The following is a 21496-nucleotide window of genomic DNA, read 5'->3' on the forward strand; positions in this document are numbered from 1 at the left end:
TCTCCTCCTCTTTATGCTTTCTTGTCATTGCTTGAGCTGTCAGAGTTTAATAAATAATAAATTATTGGTAGATTCTTATCCATCCACCTATATTATTGGGGAATACGCAGCCATGCATGCAGCCAAATAGTGACCTTGATTGATTAATTGAAATGGATTAAAATTCTATTTTTAGAAAGGGAAGTCAGTTATAATAATTATCCTTAAATCCAAATTTTGTATTCTCAATAATTTATTTCACATTGTCCATTGAATTTCCTCCTGCCAGCCACCTGGAGTGTGGTGAATTTGCAGCCATGACAGTACATGTTGCTAAAATTATACAAAGCATTAGAATGTCAGATATAAATAACATGTTATGGGAAATATAAGTAAGCACCTCAATCAACTCACTATTGAGCTCAAGGGCAGTTTTTCCAATCATCTTCATACAATCATTGTCCCAAAAGACAAATCTTGCCATGTATTTGCTATCAATAGTCTGAACTTCAAGTTTGTATCTAAATCAGTATCTTGTATGAAATCAGTATTCAGACACAACATAACACTAAATAATATGAAAGCTATAAAATCAATAATTCTAAAAAAAATCGGGGAAAACTAATTGTTAGATGTAGTGTATTACAAATAGCCAACATGAATACCTTTAGAGTGTGTTTGGATGGAGCATTTTAATGAGGGAAATTAATTTTTTAAGGAAATTTAAAATGATTTGACCAAAATCCATTGTTTGGATACAAAAATGAAGAATTGTTAAAATGATGGAAATTTATGGAGTATTCCATCTAAGTTAAATTTAGGGTCATGCTAACAAGTGCCCCAGGGGCACTCTTTAAGCATTCTAAATAAAGAAAATATTCTTTCAAAAGTTCACCATTTTAATTTTCGATGCATTAATTACGCATATTTCCAAGAAAAACTTACTTTTTAAAGCTATTAAAGAGTGCCCCTGGGGCACTTGTTAGCATTTCCCTTAAATTTAATCATTTTGAAATGACACCAAAAACCAAAGAATTTGAAATTCCTTTCATGTTCCATAGAATGTATTTGTTATTATTATTTCTTCAAATTTTACAAATTGATCCTCATATTTTCCAAAATTATAAAATTGACCCCAAAAATTTTCAAAAAATTACAAATTGGTCCTTAATGTAATTTTTAAAATTTACAATTTGGTCCTTCAAATTTTTAAAAATTGTAAATTAGTCCCTACTTTTTCATTTTTTAATTTGGTCAAAAAATTTAAATTTAATAAAAAATGACACAAAAAATCTAACAATGAATTATCTTAATACTCCATCCAAACAAAATAATTTAAAAATGAATGAATTTAAATTGAATCATTTGAATTGCTTTGAATTTTAAAATACTTTAAAATTTCTAATTACCTCATCCAAACACACTCGCTCCCTTGATTCTTTCATTTTGCAATAGTACAATGACATTATCATGGTCATTTGTAATAGCTGCAAAAATGTGATGCAAGCTCACCCCAAAGAGTACAATGAACTAAAAAACTATAACAATGAAAAAATCAAGCAAACATGAATAGAGTTAAATAGTTCAACTTTAATCTAATCTAATCTAATATAAAATTCATAAGTTTTATAAGAACAACATAGAAATACTTCGTATCTGTTATGGTAAAGACAATTTTATTTTTGTTGTTTGATGCAGTCATTTGAGTCCGAATGATTTCATGCACTCCTTCAATAACATCTATGAATAAATCATATTGTTAGAGAAAAGAAACAAAAAATGAAATGATTACAAATAAAAAATAACAAATAGCAAAAATAAGATTACCAACTAAGTATTCAGGTTGAAACTTTCTCACAAGAATGTCACCAAACTAATCAAGTTCAGATGATTCAGAGGAATGTCAGGCAAATCTCAACTTTCTGCGGAAGATACACCAGAAAACATCAACTTGAACTTATGAGTGGTTGCTTTAGAGGAGAAATCATTTTTAGCAACCTTGAAGTTCAGCATGATGTATGTGTTTCCTACAATAAGTGTAGACTGCTATTGAACCAAATGTGGTGGTAGAATGACTTGGATCATGTTGCACTAAAAAATCATATAAAATAATATACAACATGAGATACGAAAGAAGTTTTTTGTTTTAATCAACAACTTATAGTCATTCACTACAACAAATAATGCTTTTTATGACGAAGATTTCACCTCAGCCAGAAAAAAATCGAGGTATTATGTCAAGGCGAGCCACGTTTTATTTTTTTTATAAGAATAAAAACAACATACTCCCTTGATTTTTAATAAAACTGAGGGAAAAAACAAATCAGGACATGTTTCAAATCCTACTTAAGGATGTTTATGTTTTATATGTTTATAAGTGAATACAAAATGATGTAACCCTTCAGTTTCCTTAAAAATCGAGAAATAACATAATCAATTTTTACTATGAAAACACCCGTTAAACAGATTTTACTCTTATTCTAACTTATACGTTGCCGCCCCAAACTAGTACGCATCATTCTTTGGGATGAATTGCATTACATAAAATATCTCCAATGTTCTTCTATCCTTGAACAAAACATTTTTTCTGCCCTTGCAATCTATCTCACATAATGGTGTTGATGTTGTATTTTTGGAACAACTCTCTGTTAAAGAATGTTAGAAAAGTTCCCTATGATAGATTGCAAGTGCAGAAAATCATTCATGCTTCAAGGTTAAACAAAAAAGGTTGTTCAACCTTTGAAAAGATATATGCAACAAAATCTAGAATTGCAGCAATGATGATGAATTTGAATTTTTTTTAATATTCTGTATAAACAATGTAATGTTTTAAAAGTAGATATTATTCACCTCGATTTTATTCTAAAACTGAGGGGCTTACTTATTTTATTTATTTTTCTATTTAAAATATAAAATACGTTTTACCTCGGTTTTTTTAACAACCGTGGGAATATGTTACCCAAGTACAACAACGAATTTCTACCCTACATTCTTAAAGGAACAATGCTCAAGTTATTAGTAAGACATCAATCTACAACAAACTATCTACATCAACCATTATATATCTTTCTTATGAAAGCATTTGCCTTAATAACATTTGCTCAAGATAATGAAATTTTGGAACTTAAAAAATCTTGGAAAAATTCTCAACGATGGATTGGAAGTGTAGAAAAAACATTTTCAATATCTGGAATGATATTTCATTACTTGGAGCACATAGCTCTTTAAAAGTTGATTGCATGCAGTCCATAGAACTTTAAAATAATGAACACAAAATATATTCAATAGGACATGGATTAGAGCAAAGATTTGTTGTTCTCCAAGAACAACAACTACTATGATAAGAATGCATTTGTTGTAATAATGTAATTTAATATTCAGTGTAACCGTGCAGTGTTAAAAAAATAAGCTTATACACCTTTTATCTTGGTTTTTGTCAGAAACCAATGGTATAATTTTGGCGTGATAATTAAGAATATTGATCACCATCCCTAAACAAATCTATATCGTCCATTTCATTGGTATCAACGCTCAAGACACTTTCATTAGTAATCCGCGTGAAACCTAAGGACATATATTATAAAAGCATGCTGAATAGTAACATTTGTAACCTAAATGAAAATCTAAAGACGCTTGGAAAAGTTCTCTATGATGGATTGCAACAACAGAAAATTATCTAGGTTCAAGGTTTGTTTTTTTAAATATTTATTTGAGCCGAAAATCATATATTTGAATATTGATTTTAAATATCTTACTTTTTTTTCTATCAGAAACAAATGGATACAAGATCCGTATAGAATAATTTTGCATCCAACATTTGATCTTCTCCAAGATTCAATAATTCGAAGATCAAAAACTTAAATCTTCAGAAAATTTGATTTTTATCTAGATCTCTAGGGAATTTTTTATTTATTTAATATTCTGTAAAAACAATGTAATATTATGGGTAAACAATGTAATAATTTTAAAAAAAGAAATAATCTTACTCCTCGATTTTCTAAATAAACCGAAAGATAAGATACGCTAGTTTTAAAAATAATAAAAGTGCTGCCGCCGGGGTTTAAACCTACATGCATATAATTTTACCCCTCGATTTTTAAATCACCGAGGTGTTAAGTTACAATTTTTTATGACGGCCTTCATTACCTCGCTTCTTTAGCCGAAATTAAATGCATTTCACGTCCAAGGTGTTATGTGTTTTTTGTAGTAGTGATGATTATGATAGATAAAAGAGACACCTTTGCATCTATTAGAACAAATTCTAAATGCTATTTGTTTGACATTCTTAAGATGTACCACAAATCTCTAATCCTAACAACAATTTTCCACAGATCTTTTGAGTCATTGATATCCTTAACATTTTCAATTGAACGTGCCATTAGTTTTTTTGTAATAAGTTGAAACAACAAAAAGATTGAACAACATGACCAACTTGAAATTTCAAATTCACAATGGTAATAAAAATCAACAACAATACCAAACCGATGGGATAAATAAACCATAGCTTAAAAATTTAACAATTCTATAAGAGTGTGTTTGGATGAGGTAATTGGAAATTTTAAAAGAATTTAAAATTCAAAGCAATTCAAATGATTCAATTGAAATTCATTCATTTTAAATTATTTTGTTTGGATAGAGTATTAAGGTAATTCATTGTTAGATTTTTGGGGTTATTTTTTATAAAATATAATTTTTTTGGACCAAATTAAAAAAATGAAAAAGAGGGGTCAAATTGCAATTTTTAAAAATTTGAAGGACCAAATTGTAAATTTTAAAAATTATTAAGGACCAATTTGCAATTTTTTTAAAAAAATTAGGGTCAATTTTGTAATTTTGGAAAATATGAGGACCAATTTGCAAGATTTGAAGAAATAATAGTAACAAATACATTTTATGGAGTATGAAGGAATTTCAAATTCTTTGGTTTTTGGTGTCATTTCAAAATGATTAAATTTAACATAGATAAAATACTCCATAAATTTCCATCATTTTAACAATTCTTCATTTTTGTATCCAAACAATAAATTTTGTGCAAATCATTTTAAATTCCCTCAAAACAATACATTACCTCATTAAAATGCTTCATCCAAACACACTCTAAGCATATAAAACCACATAGTCACATAAACAAAATGCATCCACATAAACAAAATGCATCCACATAAGTAGGTAAAGTAAGAAAAATAAAGTATTGCAAACATGTAGGTAAAACTAACACAGGAAAGCAGGTAAAACCAACACAAAAACAAAAAGAAATACGAAAAGTACAAAGAGATAAAAGACAACAAAGAACAAAGTGGTTATTCGAAAATTTTCAAGTTAAAAATTGAAATTCAAAATAAACAACATTCACACTCACACGAAAAAGATATGAAAAAAAGAACAAAATTCAAAACATCGTTAAAATCTTCACACCAGTGTTATTTATGAAATTTTCAACTCAATAAGATGTTTTGTTGTTGGATTCAGAACTTTAATCGCGCGCACTCTTCCGATCTACTTGGTTGCATTCTTCTGCAAGATCCCACTACTCAAATCAATGGTGGAAGTTAGATTAAAGAAATACTTTTGAGATAAAATGTAGCAACAAGCTGATGTTTAGTATAATGTATGTGTTTCCTTTCCTAAAGCAGAGAAAATGACTATCCAACATGACCTTTCATTTGCCTGTGCATGCATAGAGTAATAGAGTAGTGTAATTTAACTTTTTTTTGGAAATATAAAAAGTGACTTTAAAATCTACACAGATATCATAATATTGTAATAATAATAATAATAATAATAATAATAATAATAATAATAATAATAATAATAATAATAATAATAATAATAATAATAATAATAATAATAATAATAATAAATGGAAAATTCAATGAAAAATTTGTACTAATTAAGATAAAAGTGTTTAATAGAATATAACTCAGTCTAATTAACAGTTTAAACTAACTTAGAAAAGAGTGATTAAGGAAAAAAAAACTCACCCAAACGTAATGGCAGCGTCATTTTGAAATTCACGAAAATTTCCCGCTTCTCGCGACTTGAATTAAACCATTCCCCTCTCTCTCTCTGCAACTCTCAACTCAAAGTTCACCATCCAAACGCTCCCGTTTAGGGTTTCGAACTCCAAAACCCTTCCACCCTTCTTCCACATCCATTTCCCCCAAACCATTTCCTCACCATGTACATCAAGGAAATCTGCTTGGAAGGTTTCAAATCCTACGCTACCCGAACTGTTGTTCCAGGCTTCGATCGATTCTTCAACGCCATCACCGGTTTGAACGGTTCCGGCAAATCGAACATTCTCGATTCGATTTGTTTCGTGCTTGGAATTACTAACTTGCAGCAGGTTCGTGCTTCGAATCTTCAAGAACTAGTGTATAAGCAAGGGCAAGCGGGAATCACTAAGGCTACTGTTTCGATTGTGTTTGATAATTCGGAAAGGAGTCGGAGTCCTCTTGGATATGAAGGCCACTCTGAGATTACAGTCACTAGACAGGTTTTGTTTTTGAATTATTTCATTTTCTCTTTGAATTTCAAGTTTAATTGTTTATTTATTTATTTTATGTGTTTTTTGAAGAAATATGATTATGAGCTTCGAGTTTAGTAGTTGTTTGAATTGATTTCATTAGCATGTTTAGTTTGGCTTTTGGAAGAGCCAAAAGCAATTTTAGAGATGAAGAATTGATTTTGGAGTGATTTTGAGGTGTTTGATTCTTATAAAGTAGAATTGCTTCCGCCTCTAGAATTGATTCTACTTGAAGATAAAATTTGTAGCTTCTGAGTTTAAACTTGATTTTTACACTGGAATTTCTTTCTTGTTCAACTCACTTTTACATAAATGTATCCAAACATTATACTAAATTCAATTCTGTTAAAATCACTTCTATCAAACTCAATTCTGTCATAATCAATTCTATCAAACTCAATTTTGTCAAAATCAATTCTATCCACCGCCAATTCAAACAGACACGTCAATGCATATGAAGCACGAACTCCGACATGGACTCACGTATACACTGACACCCTGACACTAATTTCAAAAATCTAGGACACAGACACCTCTACATAAATGATAGAATTTGTCTTTTATTTATAAGTGTCAGACACCACCGTCAATACTCATACAAGTGTCAGGCACTGACGCGTGTCGGACGGACATTGTGACACACCTACTCTTAGAGGTGTGTGCGTGCTTTATAGTTGACACCTATGTTTTTAAGTTTCCAATGTTAGTGCCGTGTGGTGTTAGGCGCTGCTGCATATGTCACTGCCCTATTGTTCTTTTTCAAGTGGGATTTTGTTTTGCATTTGCAATTTTTTGTTTAACTATTATATATAGATTTAGACTACTTCGTTGAATAGTAGTGTAGGTAGTTCTTGAAATTAAGCAGTGATTGGATTGATTTATTGTATGTTTTGTGTGATGTGATCGGGTGCAATGCAGATTGTGGTTGGAGGGAGGAACAAATATTTGATAAATGGGAAACTTGCACAGCCTAGTCAAGTCCAAAATCTTTTCCATTCAGTGCAGCTAAATGTTAACAATCCACATTTCCTTATCATGCAAGGGAGGATTACTAAGGTTTTGAATATGAAACCGCCAGAGATATTGTCCATGCTTGAGGAAGCTGCGGGGACAAGAATGTACGAGACTAAGAAAGAGGCTGCTCTCAAAACTCTTGAGAAGAAACAGAGTAAGGTGGATGAGATCAACAAGCTTCTTGATCAGGAGATACTTCCAGCTTTGGAGAAGTTAAGGAAAGAAAGGACGCAGTATATGCAATGGGCTAATTGCAATGCTGAGTTAGATAGGCTGAGAAGATTCTGTATTGCTTACGAGTATGTTCAAGCAGAGACTATTAAAAACAATGCTATTTCTGAGGTGGAACAAGTAAATGCTAAGATAGCTGAGATTGATGACATGGCTAAGACAACTATGGTGGATGTAAAGGAAATGGAGACTAAAATAGCTCAGTTGACGGCTGAGAAGGAAGCAAGCATGGGTGGGGAAATGAAATCTCTATCAGAGAAGGTAGACAAGCTTTCCCAAACTCTTGTGAAGGAAACGTCTGTGCTAGATAATAAAAAAGACACTCTGAAGAGTGAAGAAGTCAACAAAGGAAAAGTATGTTAGTGATGTTATGGATTCAATCTTTGTTCAATTTCAAGAATATTGTTGTTTTTCTAAAAAATGTTTATGCTACTTATGTTAAAAACTTTTCCATTTTTGTGAACCTGATATTTGGATTTCAAACCTTGATATTTTCAAGATTGTTAAAAATATTGAAGAATTGAAGCAATCTGTAGAAGAGAAGGCCTCTGCCATTAAAAAGGCTGAAGAAGGAGCTGCTGATTTGAAAAGCAGGGTTGAGGAGCTCTCAAAGAGCCTGGAAGAGCATGAAAAGGAATACCAGGTAAAGGAAGCACGTGCTTTCATGGCTTATGTTGTCTATCTGCGAGTCTCTATTATATTGGGGTATTTTATTTATCCTATTGCTCGAAACTTCTATTATATTGGGGTGTTTTATTTATCCTATTGCTCGAAACTATTTATAGGGTGTCTTAGCTGGCAAGAGCAGTGGTAACGAGGAGAAATGCTTAGAGGACCAACTAGGCGATGCAAAGGTAGCAGTTGGGAGTACTGAAACAGAATTAAAACAGCTGAAAACCAAAATTAGCCATTGTGAAAAGGAGCTGAAAGAGAAAACGAATCAATTGAAATCAAAACAGGATGAGGCTACTAATGTGAAAAAACAGCTCGAAGATAAAAGAAAGGATGTTGAAAATCTCAAAACAAAGTTGGAGTCTCTTCCTTATAAAGAGGGTGAGATGGAAGCTTTGCAGAAGGTTTGATTGTTTTCTCTTCAATTCATTTCTTTTCAATCTAAAGAGGTTCACAAGTCTCATTTAAGTAAACTTTTCTTTAAAATGACTACCAGGAGCGTGAGTTTGAGAGGGATAGTGTGCACAAGTTGAAGTCTGAAATCCGCAATATTTCAGTAAACTTGGCTAATGTTGATTTTTCATACCGTGATCCTGTCAAGAACTTTGATAGGTCAAAGGTGAAGGGTGTTGTTGCCAAACTCATCAAAGTAAAAGATAGCTCCACAGTGACTGCCCTAGAGGTTGACAGCGTTTGTTACTTATGTCTGATTTTATACATGGAAATTCTAACATTAACGACTTGAATATGACGATTTCCAGGTTTCAGCTGGTGGAAAGTTGTACAATGTTGTAGTTGACACTGAGAGTACCGGAAAACAGCTACTACAACATGGCAATCTTAGAAGAAGAGTGACAATTATACCTTTGAATAAAATACAAACCTATACTATTCCCTCAAGAGTTCAACAAGCCGCTGTTAGATTGGTAGGTGATTGCAGTTTAAGTCTATATTTTTATTTTTTTTAATTTTATGTTATTTAATGTCTTGATTGCTTAATGACGTTAACTAAGGACCTTGATTAATTTCATTACAGGTGGGCAAGGAGAATGCCGAAATTGCACTTTCTTTGGTTGGTTATGAAGAAGAATTGAAGGTTTGCTTCTTTGAATTTCAATTTACACATTAGAATGAAATTTACATTATCCTACTTGATTAATTTTTTTTTAAATTTTTTATTTTTATTTTTCAGTATCTGATGCTTACATGGGTACTGAAAGCATTTTCCATGTTTATTTTGTTTTAATAATCTTTTTCTACAGTTTAATTTTGTATTTACCCTCTGGGCTGTCTGGAAAGTTTGATTCATTTTGATGTCTGTAGTTTTATTTCATTTAAAATTTATTTTTAACTCTACTTTTTCTAACTAATATCCTGTTTATTCTAGAATGCAATGGAATATGTCTTTGGTTCAACCTTTGTTTGCAAAACTACCAGTGCTGCAAAGGAGGTAAGAAGCTACACCTGTTTTTCCTACCGAGTTACATGTATCCTTAATTTTTCATTAAGATGTAGACCCTTCGTTAATGGTATCTTGCATTTTTGATGCACTTCTTTGCATCATGTATTTATAATTTAATAGCTTGATGGTCCAACAATAACCGAGTAACTTATGCATATCAGATTTAATGTTTTCATCATGTCATGTTTTGTATTTTCTTACTGTATTTTTTTAATATAAAGCTTCCACTTTTGCTCTCTGAGTTCATAACAGTAACTTTATGCACACGCTGTTTAAAGTTTTCATCATGACATGTCTTGTATTTTCTTTATATATAGAGAGACAAACACACACGCATGTGTGCGCACACACACACACACACTATTGTAAAATATAATTGCTTTTAAAATTGTCACTTAGTCCTATATTTAAATAGGTGATTGCAAATTGTTTCCACGACACTTCATTTTTTTTATTTGTCACTTAATCCTCAATTCGACTTATATTTTGTTGGATGTCTAATAGGTGGCGTTTAGTCGGGAGATTCACACCACAAGTGTCACTCTTGAAGGAGATATATTTCAGCCCAGTGGTCTTCTGACAGGGGGAAGCCGGAAGTATGGTTCTATCTAGTTTTCATTGTTACAGCAATTTCCACTTTCTTTGCACATCTCTCTTATTTCCTGACCTACTGACTGTGACCATATATCACAGAATTTTTTGAACTTATATTTTACTTTACAGGTTCTGCTCTCTACTAAGGGATGCATGCTATTAGTAATTGAATACTAGTATATGATGATATTATGTTGTATATGCTTTTCAGAAATGTTGTGATGGGTTGGTTGTAACAGGGGAAGCGGTGATCTATTGAGGCAACTTCATGCTGTGGCAGAGGCTGAGTCAAAACTTTCAGTGCATCAAACTAGGTTATCAGAGATTGAGGCAAAGGTAGTCCCTCAACACCTGTTTTTTTCATAATGATATGAAATACTTAGATTTGGAATAGCCTGTAAGATATGGAATTTACATTGTTCAACTAAATTGCATATTGCTTTTGCAACAACTTTTGTTGTTCCTTTTGTTTTAATTGCATATTTCTTTTGTTATTGCTTTTGTTTAACAAAATTACATTTTTCAATTTGCCTATGATTGCTTTTTCAACTTTATAATTTACATAATGGAATGACAAGCCTAATTATCATAAGTTGGATTAAATTGCTAGAAATCTAGTTGCCAAGTACGTGTCAAATTTTGTGTTGAAAAATCACCTCTTAACTTTTATATGGGACCAATTCAGTAGAGTAGAGAGACACTGAAGTGTAAGGCAAGTCAACCATATCCTCCCAGTAGATCTAGAAAAACAAGGAATGCCAACGGAACAAATTGCACTAATTTCTCTATGTCAATGGAAACCCCCTGTTAAAATTTAATGCACCTTTTTTGCCTCTTAAACATTAGAAGAAAAGGCTTTTTGTGCTGATGTGAGAACTTCAACTGATTATTGTATTAATCTAGTATTCTAGTCAACCTCAGCAGCCCAAATATACTAGTTTGTATTGTTGTGGACGTTGGAATTCTAAAATAGGTTAAGCAAGTTGCACTAAGCATGGTTCAACAAAAAGAAAATTCCCAGAGATGGAAGAACTTAAGTGTGTAAAAAAGCTGCAACACTCCTGATGATTTGACGGGAAATATTTGCTAGTTGATTTCCCTTTGTTTTTGTTTAGTACCCTTAAAACCTTGTCTCTTGATTCATTAGTTCAACATATATGCTCTAAGGAGGCTAGAGTTGTTTACGTTCATTTGTCATCTTAATTCTTAATACATTTACAAAGACATACAAAATATGCAGTGCTTTAAAGCATGAACTTGAACTCAAATTACAATTTAATTCTCTATAAGGAGTTTTTGATATTTGTTTTTCTTGTGCATAAAGCTCATGGTTTCAAACTTTTAGCATAATCTCAATCTTACTCGTCTGTTTTGTCTCTGTATCTTTACTTGCAGATTACCGAGCTTTTTCCTCTTCATAGAGAGTATAAAGACCTCAAAGCAACATTAGAACTCAAGTCACATGATCTTTCATTGTTTCAGAGCAGAGCTGAGCAAAACGAGCATCACAAGGTCTCATTTCTTTCAACTTGACTTTGTTTAGTTGCAGTATTTTTTTTTTCCATGTCATTGTTATTTTCTTCTCTTTGTCTGCTCCCCTTACCCTGTCCCGTTTCACTTTGTAGCTTGGAGAATTAGTGAAGAAGATTGAGCAAGAACTTGTAGAAGCAAAAGCTGCTGTCAAAGAAAAGGAACTTTTATATAAGGACTGTGTCAAGACTGTTTCATCACTTGAGAAATCAATCAAAGAACATGACAATAATCGAGAAACTAGGCTAAAAGGTTTGGAGAAAAAGATAAAGTCGATTAAATCCCAAATGCAGTCATCTTCAAAAGACCTAAAGGTATACTTGAATATTCTAACTTATTTGTTATTATTTTTTGACATATTACAATTCATTTGAACTTATTTATAACAATTGAATATAGCTAATTCTAATGTTAGGATGTTCAGTGGTTTGTGTAATCCTGACACAACCAGCAACCCAACACAAGTTGTGGTGTTTTGTTTGATAATTTTATTAGATAGTGTAAGAATAGCTTTTTCCTTTTTATAATGTTTTGGCTTTTGACTATGTAAAATGTTGCAATGCTAATAAAGAAATAACATTGTATAAACATGTCAATTTATCTTTCATTACATGATCTAATTGACCAACACGTTCTTTGACAGTTGGTTTGGCTCCAATTATTTACAAAAAGATTATGTAAACCTTGCCCAAATCAACCCTAAAGAATTTATATTGGTTCGGGTGATAGGTTTGGTTAAATCCTCCCTGATGTGATGGTCATGTAGTTGCACTAATTGCTGTCAAAGTTGTCTTGAGTTTTTGTGTAAACTAACATATAAAAGATTGCTGATCTAGATTGTGCAATTATCAAGTATTAACTATTGTATTAAGCAAAAAATTCATATTGTCCTGATCCTAAAGTATAAATGGAAGATATGCTTTTAAGTTGTTGTTGAAAAAATATTAGGATGGAATTTCAAGATTTGAATGCTAGTAATTAAATAATTAAATAATAATCTAAAGGAAGTAAGATAAACAGAAGAGTAAATAGTCACTGCATTATGATAATTAATTTGTTGCTTGCTGGTTTAGGTACATGATAATGAAAAGGAAAGGCTTGTAATGGAAAAAGATGCTGTTATCCAGGAGCAAGCTTCCTTGGAGAATCAATTAGCATCACTGAAAACACTGATTAGTGATCTTTCCTCAGAAGTTGAAGAACAAAAATCTACCGTAAGCATAGATATTTATTTTGATTTGATCTCTTTCGCTAAAGCAAGAAATGTGTCCTCAAACCTCCAAGATGTAGGTTGCTGCTGCAAGGAATAATCTTGATGAAGTTCAGTCAGAGCTGAATGCAGTTCGTCAGAAAATGAAGCAGTGTGACAAGGAAATCAGTGGCATGGTTAAAGAGCAGAAAAAGCTTGAACATAAACTTAGTGAGAATAATCTTGAAAGGAAGAGAATGGAAAATGAGGTAATAATTTTACTGCCATTGTCAATACTCTATACCCTTAGAACTTGTGTGCTAAAGAACAATATCCTCTTTATATTTTGTGCTAGGTAAAACGAATGGAGATGGAACAGAAGGACTGCTCTTTGAGAGTGGATAAGTTAATAGAGAAGCATGCATGGATTGCTTCTGAAAAACAGCAGTTTGGTAAGAGTGGGACTGATTATGATTTTTCTTCTCGCAATCCTGGTAAATCAAGGGAAGAACTTGAGAAACTTCAGGCTGAGCAATCTGGGTGTGTTTCTTTAAACATATGATTTCCTTATTGTTACCATTTTGTATGCAGCTAAAATTACATATCCTCCTCATTTACTTCACTTACACTTTTTTGTTTTGCACAATTAAGGCTTGAGAAAAGGGTGAACAAGAAAGTAATGGCAATGTTTGAGAAGGCAGAAGACGAGTACAATGACTTGATGTCAAAGAAAAATATAATTGAGGTGATTTTTTAATCTATTTCAACATTTTCTACCTTTCTTGCTAAAATGCTCAACGCATTATTATTTTGCCTAGAATGACAAGTCTAAGATCAAGAAGGTGATTGAAGAGCTAGACGAGAAAAAGAAAGAGACACTAAATGTTACCTGGGTCAAAGTGAATACGTAAGTTTATGTTTTCTTATAATTTGGTATCTTATATATTTGCTAAAGTATTAAAACCGTTCATAATCTTTCATCTTAAGTATAATTATTTTTGGTTGTCGGAGTGGTTCTTAGCGTAGTATGAAAGCCTTTATAGCCAACTGATCAAGAGATTGATTCTGAATCAAACCCACTCTTTTAGATATAAGACCATACATTCACGCCCTATATTCTGACAGAGTGACAGTTTAAGCTTTTAGACAATAGGTTCTTAACAGTGTCATTCATGGATTATTCCATTTTTATCTCCAAACCTAATGAGCTAATTAATGAATGTTCAAATGTTGTGATTCAAAGATTGCTTTACACACAAAAGATTATTAATTTTTTAAATTATTTTTTATGAGACAATGGTTCTGTATAATGATTTAGTTCTGTTCCTTCAGTGACTTTGGATCCATATTTTCTACATTATTACCGGGCACAATGGCTAAGTTAGAACCTCCAGAAGGATGCAGCTTTCTTGACGGCCTTGAAGTCCGTGTTGCATTTGGAAGTGTGTGGAAACAGTCATTGTCTGAACTGAGTGGAGGTCAACGATCATTGCTTGCACTTTCTCTAATTCTGGCACTGCTTCTTTTTAAACCTGCTCCACTTTACATCTTAGACGAGGTAAGTTTTGTAGATTTTCCTTTAATTACATAATTTATTTACATGTATTTTGAAGCAACGATTATCGGTTAAGTCAACTGTTAATTGCTATTGTCTGTTGCAGGTTGATGCAGCTCTTGATTTGAGCCACACACAAAACATAGGGAAGATGATAAAAAATCACTTTCCACACTCCCAGGTAGAGAACTTTTTTTTGTACTGTGGCACAATTTCCTTTATTTCATGCAATCTAATCTTGTGATTTTCAATTCCAGAGAAAGAAAACCATGAAACTGTAGTTGTAGGATATCACCAAGATAGGAAATTGTTTTGTTTGACGCACATATTTACAACTATTTTAAATCATTTTTCTTGTATTATTCAGATTTCTTCCAAGTCAGTAACTGACAGTTCCACACCCAATAAGTTGAATAATCTCATTTCTTTTGCTTCTTTTGATTTGCAGTTTATTGTTGTATCACTAAAGGAAGGCATGTTCAATAATGCAAATGTTCTTTTCCGGACAAAATTTGTTGACGGTGTTTCAACTGTTCAGCGAACTGTTGCAAAGCAAAACAAGTGATATACTGTTCTTATAATTCCAGCATCTGTTTGATGGTTTAGAAACCTGTTCATCTTCTGGTAATGTGAGGATATATAAACAGTGTCTGCAATTGAATGCTATGTATTTTGAACATTTCTTTGGGGCTGATATGTCATGGTAGTATGAACATTGTCATTCCTCCTAATGTAATACTAACTAGGATAGAATCGGCGCAGCGCACAAGCGGATAATTTGTAAATCATTCAAAATTTAGTATGTTGTGTATATTTTGTTGGGATTATAACTAAAAGACATTTGGCAAAAAAGGATGTTTAAATTTTGCATGATTTTATCGTCAATTTATTTTTTTCTTAATTTAATCATAGGTCATTTGCACTTTCAAGTTTAATTTTTCAAAATCAGCCACGAATTAACTCGAGACATCAATAGATTAATGATTTTGTGTGGTTGTCGTTCATTTAACGTAGCAGAATTATATGAAATTAAGTGGATGGACTGCAATGGAAACAGTAAAGTGGAGATTTTTTTTCTCATTGAATATTTTGCAATGAAGTAGAGCAAATTTCTTATTCCAGCCAAAATTAAACGTATTAAAAATAATACAAAATGATGAAATAAAAAGAAATAGATAGCACTTCATTTTGCCATATGATTCTAATTAATATAAAAAATATATATTTTTTACTATACCATTATTTTTCATTATATTTCATCAATCCAAATAAAACCTTAAGTTTGAGGGTAAAAAAAGTTGATTCACACTCACTCATTTTTATGGTAGACATGCTCAAACTCAGTCATACTTGATAAATTTGTAAGTATGATGCGGGATTATGAATTCAATGTAACTTTGAAAAAAAAAAATCCTCAAAAGCTATCGAGCTTCACCTTTTCATTGAATAAAATTCTAAGAGTGTGTTTGGATGAAGCATTTTAATGAGGTAATGTAATGTTTTGAGGAAATTTAAAATGAATTGCACAAAATTTATTGTTTGGATACAAAAATGAAGAATTGTTAAAATGATGAAAATTTATGGAGTATTTTATCTAAGTGAAATTTAATCATTTTGAAATGACACAAAAACCAAAAAATTTGAAATTCCTTCGTACTTCATAAAATGTATTTGTTACTACTATTTCTTCAAAATTTGTAAATTGGTCCTCATATTTTTCAAAATTACAAAATTGACTCTAATTTTTTTAAAAATTGCAAATTGGTCCTTAATAAATTTTAAAATTTACAATTTGGTCCTTCAAATTTTTAAAAATTGCAATTTGGTCCCTACTTTTCAATTTTTTAATTTGGTCCAAATTTATACTTTATAAAAAATGACCTAAAAAAATCTAATAATGAATTACCTTAATACTCCATCCAAACAAAATAATTTAAAATGAATGGATTTCAATTGAATCATTTGAATTGCTTTGAATTTTAAATTCCTTTAAAATTTTCAATTACCTAATCCAAACACACTCTAAAAGAAACGGGGTTTCTCTTTCCGCCCTTATGTGTTATTTCATACCATCATGAAAAGTTTAGACTGTCCCTAGAGTCCGAAGATGTATTTTTGTACACACCTATTTTATCCATTTCTCAGACCAAATTGAAGAGACACTCATATTATGCAAAAATTTAATCTAGAGATGCATCTCCGTATGCGCAAAAGTGCGTTAGAAGATGCATCTCCGAACATACTATTTATTCAAACAATTGTGGGTAGTCCGAAGAAGCATCTGTCAACACTTTACTTTCATATCCCGAGCTAGACTCTTTTCCAGTTCCTTCTTGTTCATTTTCTGCAAAACAAGTTCTCTTCCACCTCTCAAGCTTTTGAGCTCTCTGTCCCAATCAAGCTTCTCTCAGTAGCAAACTTCTACCATTGGAGTTGTAACTCCTCTTTTACGACATCTCATAACTCATACATTCAATTTGATTTGGTAAGTTTTTAAAAATTCTCTCTTTTTTTAAGTTTTGATTTGTAGTTAGTTGTGTAAACTACATTAGTTATTTTAAGCATGTTAGATAGTAGTGTAAACAAAATTGGTAGGCTAGAAGAACATGCAATGAGGTATTTTTGGACTGTTGGGTAAAAATAAAGTTTCTGTCATGGGAGACAATTGCAGGTTTGTTCTAAGATGCATTGTCATATTTGCTCTACAATCCATGTTTAGCATAAACAAGTAATCTATCATAACTTATCAGATATCCAATTATTCATAAAAGCAGTGTAATCAATCATGATGAGATAGAGCATTAGATAAGTTTTCCAATGATTCTGACTGTACATAAATCGAAGTTACGGTTCTTGAGTTATGGTGAAAACAAGAACCAAAGCAATTTTTTTCCCAATGATGTCAAGTCGCCGAACGAGCTTTGGGTTGTTGTTCATGCACCTTGGATGGATAATGTCTATTTAGGAATCATATATGTGGTTTAAAGCTAAACACGTTAAAAGTTTATGGTTGGGGATTGTGTGACCAATTCCTACTGTTTATATTTATAGGTTGAAGAGCATTTAGCTTTGAAGATCTTACCATTGGTTCATGGTTAGCCCAGTTAGAAACATGATAGATTTTGAGATCAGCTCGGTTAAAATTTCAAGAGGTTATTTAGTTATCTTGTTAATTCAATTGAGCTTAGATATATTTTGGAACTCTACAAGGTCCATGTTCATGGAGAGAAGACTAATCGCTTCAATCTACTATTGGGAAGAAAGCTAGGCCACTTAATCTCAACAATTTATTGGAAAAGACGCAAACACCCATATTTATCGTCTTGTATTATTATGGTTGTAGGACACCACCATTTCCTTGTATAAGGGGGTTCTTGAGCCTTTCCTACTAAAAGCTCTCGAGTATTATTATAAACTATCAAGATCAAGTCTGAGGGAGTGGAGTAGGCTACTTTAATTTTTGACCGAACCTCTATAATTCTTGGTGTCTTTCTTCCTTCTTTAAACTTTTTAATTTCCACATTTTAATATTTTATTTCCGATGCTTAGACTTAGAAACTATTTTCGATCTCTGATTAAATTGCCAAAAGTTTTCAAAACCCATTTTTTTAAACCACACAATTCACCCCCCTCTTGTGTGAAATCTCAAGTCCAACAAAGATCCCATGATTTTCGATTCGAAGGATATATAACTAGGTACGAAATGTGGGGATTCATTGAGACAATTGCTAAATACAATCAAAAGGAGAAAAATACTTTTTACCTTCCAACATTGGTTCGACATGCCAGATCACGAGCACAAGCTAGTGAGATGTTGAATTGTCACCCTCAAAGAAGTCAGGTTGAGTTGATGAGTTGGAAGGAGGTTTATGATGTTGAAGGAATCATTTTCTGTCAGAATGTAAAAGTTTTCAAAAGACGATAATGGTAGAATTTTCAAAATTGCGAGATCGATCTTCTTTAGAAGTTTCCTCTTATGTTTTTGATGAAGTGAAGGTTGAACTACTGTCATTTGATGGTGATGACCTAGTTGGATGGGTTACTCGTGTTGAGACCTACTTCAAAGTGCAAGGTAAGTTGAAGGATTAGAAGGTGCGATTAACAAAGGTATGAATGAACGATACAACCATTCATGGGTACAATTTCCTCAATTAAATTGAAAATGAACTTACATGGTGAAATTTAAAAATGCTATTAAATTTCTAAATGAAATCTATTTTTGTGGGAGGTCTCCAACTTGAAATATGGATAAGGGCGACCACTTCACAAATCAAGACCATGAAAATGACTTGTGATGTTAAGACTTAGTTGTGTGGAACTTCGAGTTACAGAAGCGGTGGTGGATCACAAATTAGGAAGAGTTTTCAGGAGTTAGATCTTAGAGGGAGTAGTAAAGGAGAATTCAGATTGAGTAACATAAGTGGATTTGGATTGGTTTTTTTCAAAAAAAAAAAAATTAAAGAAGAGAGATGATGTTTAATATTTTTAATTTAAAATAACCATATTTTTCAATAAAAATATTCAAATAACCATCTTTCTCAACTAACTTCCATAGTACCCATGTTTCAAAATAAAATAAAATTGCGTTGCAGAGGGCTAGCCCAGCTAATTGGCGACAACTTTGAAAAAGTATGAGCAATAGCCAATTGAATTGGTGATTGAACTATGCATAGCCAATTGAATTGGCGACAGTGAACAACCTATAGGAACATTCGCCAATTCAATTGACTCTTATGCGTTGCAGATTTTTATTTTAATTAACTAATAAAAATAATTAATAAATGAAATCAATTGAATAAATACTAATAATATTTAATATAAATCAGATTACATGCGAGAATATTTTTTACTCTAACACCGACGATTCGCTTGATCATACATACCTTCGATTCCACACCGGTTAGATACATTTTCTCGTACAAGTCTTAGTTGGTTCACCCCAAGTGTTTGAAATGAGGTCCCGGAACATCACCATCACCAGATTCTCTAATAAGTTCTTGTAATTCTACGTAGTTTAGTGTATGTATTGACGCGTTGTCGTAACTGCGTTCATTGCCTATGTCGTAGTAGTTGGGTCGTGTTGTTTGGATTGATGAGGTTATTCGTGAGCAGTCTGGTTGATTCAATGGCGACAATTGTGTGAATGCTTCGTTGGGGAAAATAAGCAATGGTTATTGTGTTGTTTTAAAGCGACATGTTTGTTGGATGTTTTTGTGGTGTGATGTTATAGTGTTTTAGCTATGGTAAGAAGTATTGGTGTCATGTGTTTCTTAGGTGTTTGACTATGATAGAATGATGTGTTGCCGACATATGTTTGTTGGGTGTTTTGATAATAATTATGTTGTTGTTAGTGGTATGAGACATACTCTTAATTTTGTGGTTGGGTGTGTGACATATATTGATTGTGGGTTTGGGTGTTTAGGAGTTCGTAATTTTGTTAGACAGAGTGTCATGTGTAAGTTCGAAGTTTTTATTTAACTGACATATATAGTTTTTATTGATCAATTGTTTTTATTCAATTATTTTTATTAATTTATTAAAATTCAAAAATTGCAACACTTAGGTTAGGTTTGCGAGTTTGAGGGGAGTGGAGGGAAAGACTTTCGGAAATGAAATTTTAAAAAAACATAGAAAAATATTTGACATTTTTGAAAAAATGATATGTTTAGAATGATAAAAGAGTCATTATCATTATTAAATTGTTAATTTTTAAAATAGTATAACAACCTAAAAGATATTTGAAAAATTTATGTAAGCCCTCTAAAACGAGTAGAGATCCACTCCATTTCTTAAAAAGAAATGGAGGTTCATTACTATAGTTTTGGGTAGTTTTAGGTGCATAAAATTAAATAAATAATAAATGTATGTCACATGTCTTAGAAATACGTGTAACATACACATAAAACTATAGTAATGGACCCTCCATTTCTTTTTTGGAAATGGAGTGGATCCCTACTCCTCTAAAACCCTTCTTCAATACAATTTTTGAGTTCTCCCATTTTATTGGGTTTTTGATGTTATGAATAAAATCAAACCCTCAAAAGCCCTCTTACCCAAAATCTTTTTATTCTTTTCACCAAATTATTCCTATTTTATAAAGCCCCCTCTTCCATTCCCCTCCAAACTCACAAACAAAACCTTAAAAACTTACGACTGCTCTACTACTATGGGTGTACACTATCGTTAATAATTCATTTGGTTATACATACTGCAATTACCAATTCAATTGGCTATTGCTCTGCAACACAATTTTTTTTTTGTAATGAGTATTTTAAAAATTAATTGTAAAAATTTATTATTTAAATTTTTTTATTAAAAAATATGGTTATTTTAAAAAAATATATCGATGTTTTATAAAATATTTATAAATAAAAATATATTATATTTATCTCTTTTCAAAAGTATTATCAGTATTCAAAGTTCAAACTTAAAACAGATTCAATGCATTTTTGTTTTTAATTAATTAAATCCTTAAAATTAAAAAAAAAATCCATATAAAAATAATCATAAAATTTTATAATTCAATTTATCGTATGTTAGACGTTTAAAAAAAATTAAAGAAAAAATAATTTGTCTAGAAAAGTCAATGTGACAACCACACTAGTACCTAGACTTTCAAACGTACATCTTGGAGTGTCAACTCTCTTTTTAACAATTAAAAGTGTTTAAATTTTTTTTTAATTAATTAATTAATTAACAAAAAAGAAAAGAGAAAAGCTCATTCACATATCCATTTTCTCTCTT

At 31.6% G+C, this 21496-nt stretch overlaps 1 protein-coding gene across 1 annotated transcript; it reads left to right on the forward strand.

The window, feature by feature from the left end:
* The first annotated feature begins 5963 nt into the window (after window positions 1-5963).
* LOC131616739 (structural maintenance of chromosomes protein 2-1-like) lies at window positions 5964-15860 on the forward strand. The gene is made up of 20 exons (XM_058888165.1): window positions 5964-6475; window positions 7424-8104; window positions 8250-8393; window positions 8536-8826; window positions 8919-9104; window positions 9184-9348; window positions 9459-9518; window positions 9810-9872; window positions 10389-10480; window positions 10718-10814; window positions 11874-11990; window positions 12104-12322; window positions 13082-13222; window positions 13299-13466; window positions 13553-13737; window positions 13849-13942; window positions 14016-14104; window positions 14530-14755; window positions 14859-14933; window positions 15201-15860. Exons 1-20 carry the CDS (start codon window positions 6158-6160, stop codon window positions 15315-15317), a joined length of 3528 nt encoding a protein of 1175 aa, XP_058744148.1. The 5' UTR covers window positions 5964-6157; the 3' UTR covers window positions 15318-15860.
* Window positions 15861-21496: the final 5636 nt, after the last annotated feature.

This window comes from Vicia villosa, linkage group LG7, assembly GCF_029867415.1.
Source record: "Vicia villosa cultivar HV-30 ecotype Madison, WI linkage group LG7, Vvil1.0, whole genome shotgun sequence".
Lineage (NCBI taxonomy): Eukaryota > Viridiplantae > Streptophyta > Magnoliopsida > Fabales > Fabaceae > Vicia > Vicia villosa.

Coding starts and splice junctions, on each gene's coding strand:
- LOC131616739 (XM_058888165.1), top strand. CDS start 6,158: ATGTACATCAAGGAAATCTGCTTGGAAGGTTTCAAATCCTACGCTACC. Junction 9,349..9,458: donor AACAAGCCGCTGTTAGATTG/GTAGGTGATTGC, acceptor ATTTCATTACAG/GTGGGCAAGGAGAATGCCGA. Junction 13,943..14,015: donor CAAAGAAAAATATAATTGAG/GTGATTTTTTAA, acceptor TATTTTGCCTAG/AATGACAAGTCTAAGATCAA.